General features: G+C 31.0%; 1 protein-coding gene across 1 annotated transcript in view; it reads left to right on the top strand.

The window, feature by feature from the left end:
• The window catches only part of LOC124454086 (E3 ubiquitin-protein ligase RNF213-like), a 49,885-nt gene that overhangs the window by 31,063 nt on the left and 5,612 nt on the right, over nucleotides 1–13,210 (top strand). The window contains exons 17-20 of the mRNA XM_047004895.1: nucleotides 5,096–5,246; nucleotides 5,630–5,795; nucleotides 6,536–6,633; nucleotides 6,812–6,869. Coding sequence (XP_046860851.1) covers nucleotides 5,096–5,246; nucleotides 5,630–5,795; nucleotides 6,536–6,633; nucleotides 6,812–6,869 — 473 coding nt within the window. The remainder of the gene's footprint in view (nucleotides 1–5,095; nucleotides 5,247–5,629; nucleotides 5,796–6,535; nucleotides 6,634–6,811; nucleotides 6,870–13,210) is intronic.

The raw sequence follows: 13,210 nt of genomic DNA, 5'->3' as shown, positions 1-13,210 counted from the left end.
TAAATCATTTTGAATTTTTTTGCTATGCAGTACGGTCGAGTAAGACACAGCTTTACTGATACACCTGGACTGTCAATAAACTTGTGTCCAGTTGTATTTTATGCATCATGTTAAGTTCAATAACCAAGTTGTAAAGGTTACGAATTTGAAAAAGCAAAGCCACTGATTTTCAACAGCAGACTTCAATGGATTTCCTTTAGCGCCTATTTTCTTTTCTAGGCATTAGGTGAAACTCCCAACTTAACCTCACTACGTACTGTAGTTGTTATTGAAAGATTTTTGGAAGACAGTAGTGAAGATTTGCATAAACGAATTGTCAAGTAAGTATACCGATAAAGAGTCACGGTTATTAACATTTGTGGTAATGATCATAATTTTCATAAAATGCATGTTGATCTCCTACATTGTGGCATTAATTTTGAAAAACAAACCCAACAATATACTTTTACTGTTTCAAGTTTTTGTGTTAAAATACAATGCATTCAATAATAAATTTTGTATCATAGCAACACATTTTGTTACAATTTATCTGCGCATTAAAGATTTCCTTAACATGGAACCTTAGTTGTATGTTCATTTATGTTATACTTAGTGAATTATTATAATGTTAGATTTGATGACGAATGCGCCATTTGCAAGAGATCACTTCAAGATCCTGTACAGCTACCATGTCGTCACGTGTTTTGTTTATCTTGCATAACCAATTGGCTTAACGATCATGACGTATGTCCTGCATGTAGACACGATGTTGGCAATGATTTTCAATTGCAAATTAATGAAACAATGAGGTAACTATTTTGTATTCAAAGCTTTACAATCAAAGAAGACATGTGTGTATTTAATGTATGGTGTAAACGTTTGGTCATAAATTATGGCGTCTTGTCCAGAAAATTAACGTTCATTCGCCACTTGAATGAATCGTTTTTGCTTTTATATATGTGCTTATGAAATGAAAATATTGCTTTTTAATTTATAGTTTTATTTAAAAGAACTTTTAGATTGATAATAGACTTTCTTAAACAGCTAGATTTGATAAACATATAATTTAAAAAGTAAAATTTTCCATTTACAAGTACTGTATTTATTTAGGCTTTCGTTGGAGTTGTGGAGAAGTTTTCGTAATCGTTGCAAACCATTTTTCATGAATTTTGTCTCTGTTTATTGCTTTGGCGATGATTTACCACAAGATGAACTTGTAAAAAAATTCATTGCTTATGTGATAAACGATGAAAAATTCACAGAAGATTTTTCTCCTTTCGATGGTCACAGCATTGATGTAACTCCAGTTATAAGATCATACATTTTACAACAACTTCTTGCAATCAAAGGAAGGTATGTTGATGCTGAGAAAATCAAATAATTCCACTACGTTTTAGTTGCTAAAATTTTGATTAATTTTGATTTTAATTGAAATTTTGGTACATTAAATGAGAAACGTCATTTTTGTTTGTGTTTCTGCAAGGAAAATTAGTGATTAGTGTTATTTATGCTAAAGTTCGAGCACTATTTTGCCGAGTAATGGCGATGTCATGCGGAAATGCGTTTCAGTGGTAACCTTTCTATCTACTTGTACATTGTAAGCTCTTGCTTCATCGCAAGTCATCTTTATTATAATGAAGTGTTTTTGAATTTTTATTCAATAATTTTTTGGCAAAGCAATTTTTTTCGATTGGCGAGTTACGATAACTTACAAAAAAATGCGGGGAATTTAGGTTTTTCACGAAGAAACGGTCAACATTCTAGCAGAACAGATCAATTTGCGTTGTTGCTATCAAAAAATTATTGTATTGTGTTGTATTAATAAAATGCTTTTTTAAGGGAAAAAGAAGTTTGTACGTATTTGGAAGAATATCTCTGTCGTGCTCAAGGTTTATCTACCAACAAGGAACATTTGATAAACGTTTGCGTGTTGTTTGTTCATTGTATCGAGGTAAATTACGTTTTTATAAAATCATTTTGCAAAATTTTGGGTGCTTTTATTCCTTTGTTGTTAAAGACATAATTCACTTATAAATCGTTTGTTTTGTAGTAAAGTGTGTTTAGTTTTTAAGATAAAGTAAAAATTCGAGTTGAATTTTAAAAAAGTGCATAATTATAGCTATTGGTTTTATCTTTATTTAGGATGTTGAAACAGGGAAATTATTAAAAGCAAAACAAACTGAAGGCAGTGTTGAAATAAACATGTTGTGCAGAATCCTTGATAGAATACTGGGGAATTTTCGTACCTACAAAAACCTGGACATTAACAGCCTTAAAGATGTTGCTGCAATTCGGGCTGCGTTTAGTGAGCTTCCTGCATATTTCAATGACGATCTTTCCGAAAACTTAAAGAGCAATGCGGAACTTCGAAAATGCATCCAAGCAGCTAAACATTTATGTGAGAATGAATATGCTCTTCAGTTATTCCTACTAAAACAGTTGGTTCATAATGATGAAAATGGTTTCGATGGAGTTAGAGAAAGATGTAAGATCAAAGAATTGAAATGGATTTTGCCTCCACAATCTGAGGTAACCACTTGTTCAGTTACTAGCTAGTTTATACGTACTTGTGTGGTTTGTTTTATTCTTGAAATAAATTGTATTATTAATGATGTCAAATATTTGATCTTCACATTCAAATTAGCAATTTATCATATGATATGCTTAGATAAAGCACGCTTATGTACAAGGCCACCATTACAATGTTGAAGTTGCATGCTTTCTGATACGTTTCGAAGCAGTTTCAAAAGTAAAGGAGCGTGATTTTGTATCATAATATCAATGAAGAAACTTGATCCTTGAAAATATTTATGCCCTATACTTGTTTGGAGTTGCAATCACCTGCTGAATTTAAGATCTTTATGATTTTTCTTCTTTGAGAGAAATGCAGTTAGTCAAATCAGCCATAGTAACGTTACAAACTTGTTATACTTTATTCCTTTTAGAACTTGTCCTGTGATGATCGTGCCCGGTCCTGTTATATTCTACTTGCAGTTTATTGCGAAGTAATGACCAACTTTTCCACTGAAAACGAAGAAGATCGGGTTCCTTCAAAGGTATATTTATTGCACTTTATCAAAGACTGTGTAGCAGGATTTTCTCCCCCCTGACCTTCTCTGTAATTCGGGAGATGATTTCTTACTTCTTGGTCTTACTTACTTTACGTTTACGAATCGAATCAAATATAGTCGATATTTTAGATCGAGAAATTTGTTTTCTGTCCATAAATCTACCAATTGCAAATTTCATAAAAGATTTTGTATCATCATTACGGAAAAATATATGAACATATTTGTTGAATATCTTGAAAAATACATCGTCATATGTGAATGTATTCTGTAAAGAGTGTTGGTCAGGAAACATTATTTATACTATAAAAAATTACTTTTTTTGTTATTATGTTCGTATGAACGATTAATATAATTTTATATTTAGATTGTGGAACAACTCGATGAATATCTTACTGGATGTCAGGTTTTAGCAACTCAGGTATTTTGTGTGCAGAAATAATGCTTTGGAATCTTATATACAGGCAGTTTAAATTACTATCCAAAAGTATTTAGTTTCATAGGGTTACAGTGAAACAAAATGCCAAAACATTAGATATCACTTGCACTATACAAAAAATAAAAATGTAGTAACTAGTGGATTCTTCATTGCTTGTTGTGCTTTGGTTACAGGTTGGCATTTGTTGCACTTGCACTATTCATTACTATCAAATATTAAAAGATAAATCTTGAGCAGTTCTTTTTTATATTCTGAGTATAATTTAAGTATTATCGATCATGCATTTTTTTGGGAAGTGCACAATTAATTTTTGGAAATGTTGTAATTGTATTTAGAATATGAACTGATTTTTGAACACTATGCTTAACACTCAAACCATTTCAATTTAAATCTCTTTAAGCTACCTCTTGCGAAGAATCTCTTGGTGAATTTTGACAACAGTTCTCATCAGCAAGTACTTCAGCTACACAGTGGCCAAACTTTAAATGATAGACGTTTAAATGAAATCTTGATTCATTTCCTTGTTGTTATGAGTTGCTTTCCAAATATTCAACTTTTGGCTCCCTTCTCAAATCTTGCATTCAATCCAGGATCAATGAGGGTATGTGTTTACAATATTTATTTATATAATCGTAAATATAAACATAACAGTGACCAACTTAAATGGTTAATTAGTTCTATTTTAATTTAATTCGGGAGTATCTTTTCATGACTGTATAGAGTAGATTTTCCAATAGAGTTTTGAGAAGGAATGTTGGTGTTGTTCAACAACCTTAGTGGCAGTAATTTCCGTCACTAAAAGCACTTTATTTAACATAGATGTACAACTTAGTATTGATTATTGTCAGAAATGACGTGAAATAATTAGTAAGACAGATGACAGTTTTTTATTTATGAAATTCCTTTCTAAGAGTGCGTTCATTCCAACCATGCCTCAAGATGATAGTCCCGAGGTCATGGGCGTTACCCAAGGCACGTGGTATGGTAAGTTATAGAGATTGACTCTGCATAAGATGCCTTAATACTTAACCTATGGCGGTATTATGTACACTTTTGTTTTTTTTTACCACTCCAGAATGCATTAACGGACATCTTTATGTCATTACTGAAGTAAGTTTCTTTTAACATAAGTATGTTTTTGTGCGCAATTATTTTTTTTTTGGATGTGCTGCTGGTTTTACCTTTATGTAAAATGTTTATGCAAAGGCAAATATTGAAAATTGCAACACATTTTGTGTTTCTACATTTTAAACGCTGTTATTTTTTCAATCAATGCAGTGTGGACGTCCAAATCAAGCGTATAATTGCCCAACTTGTGGTGTTCCTATAGGAGGGTTAAATCATAGGCTAGCAGCTGATAATAGACAGGCATCGAGGTTAGTCTTTGCATGCTTGCATAAATTTGTTTTGTATTTCGTAAGAATCTTAGAACTAACATAAAAAGCTTGACATGTGTTGTTTGTCCTTTTTTACCTTTTTTCTGCCTTTAATTGGTACAATCGGGTTTAAAATCTAGCTTTAATCGTATTATTTTACTAATGATAGTTTTAAAATAATGATTTTTTTTGTCGTTGTTTGCTCGTATTTTACGTTTCCATATCTCCTTTAGGGTAGATCGAAGTAGTACTGGTCACATTCTAGGACGTGCACAGGATAAACCTCCAAGTGCACAAAGAAATTTGAACCCATTATCGTGTTGTGTTTTACGTTGTTTGACACATGTGGCTATGTTGTTAGGAACAACTCCCGATCAAATTCAGGTAAGTGTAAATGAATGAATTTTATCCTTCACAGATTCATTAGTCATTACTGTGTGTTAAAGTTGATGCCAACTTCAATTGATTTTATTTCAATTCATATCTAAGCAAACTGAATAAATGTGATTTTACGACATATTTTATCTACCTTCTAATTTCTAACACGGCTCAAGATTTAAAATTTCGAGAGCAACTCGATTCAATGGCTTGTAGTCCAAAGCCATTATTAGAACATGAGAATCATTAGAACATGAATTAGTGTTCTAGCTTATTCTAACACATTTTTAGTTTAAGCTTTTTTCTAGCCAAGCTTTTCATTATTGTAGCTTAAGATTAATGCTGAAACTTTCAAATGCTATACCTTTTCTATGATTATAATTTTTTAGAATATTTCAGCTATTATCAAACCACCTGTTAATAACGTTGTTCAATTCATAAAAGATCATATAGAAAATGATCTACGTTGCATTGCAAGATTTGTTGGTACAAATATTGAACAAGCTGCTATGATCATCCATCTGATTTTTGTAGAAATCGTAAAAAATAATCATGGTTTGTTTCTTTTCTTGTTATTATAAATGGGCCTAAATTTTTTGGTGAAAAATTAAAAGCTGTGTCACAAATTAGAAAACAGTTTACACTGGCTGTTAAAATTTAACAGATAAACATGTAAAACATACCTTTTTAAACGCATTTGCTGATTTTGTTTTGCAGCAGCATACCATCAATAAAATTTTTTAACAATTTTTAAAGTGTACATTAAAATTTCCCAAGTCAGTCATCTGACGATTTATCGTATTTTGATTTTCTATTATATTATCTAAAATTTAGTTTCTTTCTTTTCTACTGTTTTCGGAGATCATTAAAAGAAATATTTTCACCACGTTACTCATGCATGATTTTAGAAGTTTTATGACCAGCGACCACGTTGTGTACTGAATTGTAATAAACAAAACGTTCATTGCGAAGTAACAGAAATATCAGTACTTTGGTTGGTCGCCACTAAATTCGAGAAGGAAAATATACAATATTTTATAACGTACCAACTGGCAACATTATATTCAAAATTATAAATTCCATCCAATTCAGTTTCAATCCTGGGAAGCAACCTTGATTTCAAAATATTTCAGTAGTTTTTAGATTGTTGCTTTTTGAATGCATAATGACTCGACCCAAACCCCTCAACCCTCGGCTATCCATTTAGAAATCCAATTGTTTATTGATCACAAAAAATCTTTTTTGTCCAAACGTTTGGATCGGTGATAATTTTTGTCTACATTTTCCATCGTTAGGAAATATCAATGCTTTTCAAACTGATTTGCGCAGTAAAGTGTCAAGACAAGCTTGGGAAGATGCATTTATGATTACCTACCTTAATCCTGTTCTATCGGTAAGTTATCGTGTGTTTTTTTACTAACCAATACCCCAGCAAGTAAACAAAATGAAAAAAAAAACAACAGATAATCTGAAAATGATCATCTTATACTGGTGATATTGTAGTTTTTTGCGTTTTGGTATTTAATAAATATTAAACAATTTGTGTTACAGTAACATATTTTCTTTTTAAGGTTGTTTCTCAGTTGTTGCAAGATGCCTTAGGTAAAATGGTCAGCGATGAACGACTGGGTAAGAAGAACCTTGAAAGCCGGTTTTTAATCTTTCTGAATATGTTTTATAGAAAGCAGCTTCAATTTAGAAAAAAATTCTTTCTTCATATGTTCAACAATGTAAATAAAAAATATAGTCGGGTAACATTACTTCGCATTATGATGAGCATCATTATTTTCTATGAAAACACGGTCAATATCTCTAGATAGAAAAATGAAGCGAGCATTATGATGAGTATCATTATTTTCTATGAAAACACGATCAATATCTCTAGAAAGAAAAATGAAGTGAGCATTATGATGAGCATCATTATTTTCTATGAAAACACGATCAATATCTCTAGATAGAAAAATGAAGCGAGCTTTATGATGAGCATCATTATTTTCTATGAAAACACGATCAATATCTCTAGATAGAAAAATGAAGCGAGCATTATGATGAGCATCATTATTTTCTATGAAAACACGGTCAATATCTCTAGATAGAAAAATGAAGCGAGCATTATGATGAGCATCATTATTTTCTATGAAAACACGGTCAATATCTCTAGATAGAAAAATGAAGCGAGCATTATGATGAGCATCATTATTTTCTATGAAAACACGGTCAATATCTCTAGATAGAAAAATGAAGCGAGCATTATGAGGAGCATCATTATTTTCTATGAAAACACGGTCAATATCTCTAGAAAGAAAAATGAAGCGAGCATTATAATGAGTATCATTATTTTCTATGAAAACACGGTCAATATCTCTAGATAGAAAAATGAAGCGAGCATTATGATGAGCATCATTATTTTCTATGAAAGCACGGTCAATATCTCTAGAAAGAAAAATGAAGCGAGCATTATGATGAGCATCATTATTTTCTATGAAAACACGGTCAATATCTCTAGAAAGAAAAATGAAGCGAGCATTATGATGAGCATCATTATTTTCTATGAAAGCACGGTCAATATCTCTAGATAGAAAAATGAAGCGAGCATTATGATGAGCATCATTATTTTCTATGAAAACACAGTCAATATCTCTAGATAGAAAAATGAAGCGAGCATTATGATGAGCATCATTATTTTCTATGAAAACACGGTCAATATCTCTAGATAGAAAAATGAAGCGAGCATTATGATGAGCATCATTATTTTCTATGAAAACACGGTCAATATCTCTAGATAGAAAAATGAAGCGAGCATTATGATGAGCATCATTATTTTCTATGAAAACACGATCAATATCTCTAGATAGAAAATTGAAGCGAGCATTATGATGAGCATCATTATTTTCTATGAAAACACGATCAATATCTTGCATTATGATGAGCATCATTATTTTCTATGAAAACACGATCAATATCTTGCATTATGATGAGCATCATTATTTTCTATGAAAACACGATCAATATCTCTAGAAAGAAAAAAAGCGAGCATTATGATGAGCATCATTATTTTCTATGAAAACACGATCAATATCTCTAGATAGAAAAATGAAGCGAGCATTATGATGAGTATCATTATTTTCTATGAAAACACGATCAATATCTCTAGAAAGAAAAATGAAGCGAGCATTATGATGAGCATCATTATTTTCTATGAAAACACGATCAATATCTCTAGATAGAAAAATGAAGCGAGCATTATGATGAGTATCATTATTTTCTATGAAAACACGATCAATATCTCTAGATAGAAAAATGAAGCGAGCATTATGATGAGCATCATTATTTTCTATGAAAACACGGTCAATATCTCTAGAAAGAAAAATGAAGCGAGCATTATGATGAGCATCATTATTTTCTATGAAAACACGGTCAATATCTCTAGAAAGAAAAATGAAGCGAGCATTATAATGAGTATCATTATTTTCTATGAAAACACGGTCAATATCTCTAGAAAGAAAAATGAAGCGAGCATTATGATGAGCATCATTATTTTCTATGAAAACACGATCAATATCTCTAGATAGAAAATTGAAGCGAGCATTATGATGAGCATCATTATTTTCTATGAAAACACGATCAATATCTTTCATTATGATGAGCATCATTATTTTCTATGAAAACACGATCAATATCTTGCATTATGATGAGCATCATTATTTTCTATGAAAACATGGTCAATATCTCTAGATAGAAAAATGAAGCGAGCATTATGAGGAGCATCATTATTTTCTATGAAAACACGGTCAATATCTCTAGAAAGAAAAATGAAGCGAGCATTATAATGAGTATCATTATTTTCTATGAAAACACGGTCAATATCTCTAGATAGAAAAATGAAGCGAGCATTATGATGAGCATCATTATTTTCTATGAAAGCACGGTCAATATCTCTAGAAAGAAAAATGAAGCGAGCATTATGATGAGCATCATTATTTTCTATGAAAACACGGTCAATATCTCTAGAAAGAAAAATGAAGCGAGCATTATAATGAGTATCATTATTTTCTATGAAAACACGGTCAATATCTCTAGATAGAAAAATGAAGCGAGCATTATGATGAGCATCATTATTTTCTATGAAAGCACGGTCAATATCTCTAGAAAGAAAAATGAAGCGAGCATTATGATGAGCATCATTATTTTCTATGAAAACACGGTCAATATCTCTAGAAAGAAAAATGAAGCGAGCATTATGATGAGCATCATTATTTTCTATGAAAGCACGGTCAATATCTCTAGATAGAAAAATGAAGCGAGCATTATGATGAGCATCATTATTTTCTATGAAAACACGGTCAATATCTCTAGATAGAAAAATGAAGCGAGCATTATGATGAGCATCATTATTTTCTATGAAAACACGGTCAATATCTCTAGATAGAAAAATGAAGCGAGCATTATGATGAGCATCATTATTTTCTATGAAAACACGGTCAATATCTCTAGATAGAAAAATGAAGCGAGCATTATGATGAGCATCATTATTTTCTATGAAAACACGATCAATATCTCTAGATAGAAAATTGAAGCGAGCATTATGATGAGCATCATTATTTTCTATGAAAACACGATCAATATCTTGCATTATGATGAGCATCATTATTTTCTATGAAAACACGATCAATATCTTGCATTATGATGAGCATCATTATTTTCTATGAAAACACGATCAATATCTCTAGAAAGAAAAATGAAGCGAGCATTATGATGAGCATCATTATTTTCTATGAAAACACGATCAATATCTCTAGATAGAAAAATGAAGCGAGCATTATGATGAGTATCATTATTTTCTATGAAAACACGATCAATATCTCTAGAAAGAAAAATGAAGCGAGCATTATGATGAGCATCATTATTTTCTATGAAAACACGATCAATATCTCTAGATAGAAAAATGAAGCGAGCATTATGATGAGTATCATTATTTTCTATGAAAACACGATCAATATCTCTAGATAGAAAAATGAAGCGAGCATTATGATGAGCATCATTATTTTCTATGAAAACACGGTCAATATCTCTAGAAAGAAAAATGAAGCGAGCATTATGATGAGCATCATTATTTTCTATGAAAACACGGTCAATATCTCTAGAAAGAAAAATGAAGCGAGCATTATAATGAGTATCATTATTTTCTATGAAAACACGGTCAATATCTCTAGAAAGAAAAATGAAGCGAGCATTATGATGAGCATCATTATTTTCTATGAAAACACGATCAATATCTCTAGATAGAAAATTGAAGCGAGCATTATGATGAGCATCATTATTTTCTATGAAAACACGATCAATATCTTTCATTATGATGAGCATCATTATTTTCTATGAAAACACGATCAATATCTTGCATTATGATGAGCATCATTATTTTCTATGAAAACATGGTCAATATCTCTAGATAGAAAAATGAAGCGAGCATTATGAGGAGCATCATTATTTTCTATGAAAACACGGTCAATATCTCTAGAAAGAAAAATGAAGCGAGCATTATAATGAGTATCATTATTTTCTATGAAAACACGGTCAATATCTCTAGATAGAAAAATGAAGCGAGCATTATGATGAGCATCATTATTTTCTATGAAAGCACGGTCAATATCTCTAGAAAGAAAAATGAAGCGAGCATTATGATGAGCATCATTATTTTCTATGAAAACACGGTCAATATCTCTAGAAAGAAAAATGAAGCGAGCATTATAATGAGTATCATTATTTTCTATGAAAACACGGTCAATATCTCTAGAAAGAAAAATGAAGCGAGCATTATGATGAGCATCATTATTTTCTATGAAAACACGGTCAATATCTCTAGATAGAAAAATGAAGCGAGCATTATGATGAGCATCATTATTTTCTATGAAAACACGGTCAATATCTCTAGATAGAAAAATGAAGCGAGCATTATGATGAGCATCATTATTTTCTATGAAAACACGGTCAATATCTCTAGATAGAAAAATGAAGCGAGCATTATGATGAGCATCATTATTTTCTATGAAAACACGATCAATATCTCTAGATAGAAAATTGAAGCGAGCATTATGATGAGCATCATTATTTTCTATGAAAACACGATCAATATCTTGCATTATGATGAGCATCATTATTTTCTATGAAAACACGATCAATATCTTGCATTATGATGAGCATCATTATTTTCTATGAAAACACGATCAATATCTCTAGAAAGAAAAATGAAGCGAGCATTATGATGAGCATCATTATTTTCTATGAAAACACGATCAATATCTCTAGATAGAAAAGTGAAGCGAGCATTATGATGAGTATCATTATTTTCTATGAAAACACGATCAATATCTCTAGAAAGAAAAATGAAGCGAGCATTATGATGAGCATCATTATTTTCTATGAAAACACGATCAATATCTCTAGATAGAAAAATGAAGCGAGCATTATGATGAGTATCATTATTTTCTATGAAAACACGATCAATATCTCTAGATAGAAAAATGAAGCGAGCATTATGATGAGCATCATCATTTTCTATAAAAACACGGTCAATATCTCTAGAAAGAAAAATGAAGCGAGCATTATGATGAGCATCATTATTTTCTATGAAAACACGATCAATATCTTGCATTATGATGAGTATCATTATTTTCTATGAAAACACGATCAATATCTTGCATTATGATGAGCATCATTATTTTCTATGAAAACACGATCAATATCTCTAGAAAGAAAAATGAAGCGAGCATTATGATGAGCATCATTATTTTCTATGAAAACACGATCAATATCTCTAGATAGAAAAATGAAGCGAGCATTATGATGAGTATCATTATTTTCTATGAAAACACGATCAATATCTCTAGAAAGAAAAATGAAGCGAGCATTATGATGAGCATCATAATTTTCTATGAAAACACGATCAATATCTCTAGATAGAAAAATGAAGCGAGCATTATGATGAGCATCATTATTTTCTATGAAAACACGATCAATATCTCTAGATAGAAAAATGAAGCGAGCATTATGATGAGTATCATTATTTTCTATGAAAACACGATCAATATCTCTAGATAGAAAAATGAAGCGAGCATTATGATGAGCATCATCATTTTCTATAAAAACACGGTCAATATCTCTAGAAAGAAAAATGAAGCGAGCATTATGATGAGCATCATTATTTTCTATGAAAACACGATCAATATCTTGCATTATGATGAGTATCATTATTTTCTATGAAAACACGATCAATATCTTGCATTATGATGAGCATCATTATTTTCTATGAAAACACGATCAATATCTCTAGAAAGAAAAATGAAGCGAGCATTATGATGAGCATCATTATTTTCTATGAAAACACGATCAATATCTCTAGATAGAAAAATGAAGCGAGCATTATGATGAGTATCATTATTTTCTATGAAAACACGATCAATATCTCTAGAAAGAAAAATGAAGCGAGCATTATGATGAGCATCATAATTTTCTATGAAAACACGATCAATATCTCTAGATAGAAAAATGAAGCGAGCATTATGATGAGTATCATTATTTTCTATGAAAACACGATCAATATCTCTAGATAGAAAAATGAAGCGAGCATTATGATGAGCATCATTATTTTCTATGAAAACACGGTCAATATCTCTAGAAAGAAAAATGAAGCGAGCATTATGATGAGCATCATTATTTTCTATGAAAACACGATCAATATCTTGCATTATGATGAGCATCATTATTTTCTATGAAAACACGATCAATATCTTGCATTATGATGAGCATCATTATTTGCTATGAAAACACGATCAATATCTTGCATTATGATGAGCATCATTATTTTCTATGAAAACACGATCAATATCTCTAGAATGAAAAATGAAGCGAAATTCCCATGGAATCGTAACAAGATGATGTTGAAATTTCAAATAAAATGCAGTCACGACACT

The sequence above is a fragment of the Xenia sp. Carnegie-2017 genome, unplaced genomic scaffold, assembly GCF_021976095.1.
Source record: "Xenia sp. Carnegie-2017 unplaced genomic scaffold, XeniaSp_v1 HiC_scaffold_3, whole genome shotgun sequence".
NCBI classification, from domain to species: domain Eukaryota; kingdom Metazoa; phylum Cnidaria; class Anthozoa; order Malacalcyonacea; family Xeniidae; genus Xenia; species Xenia sp. Carnegie-2017.
The sequence above is the reverse complement of the archived record's forward strand: the minus strand, read 5'-3'. Positions and strand labels throughout refer to the sequence as shown.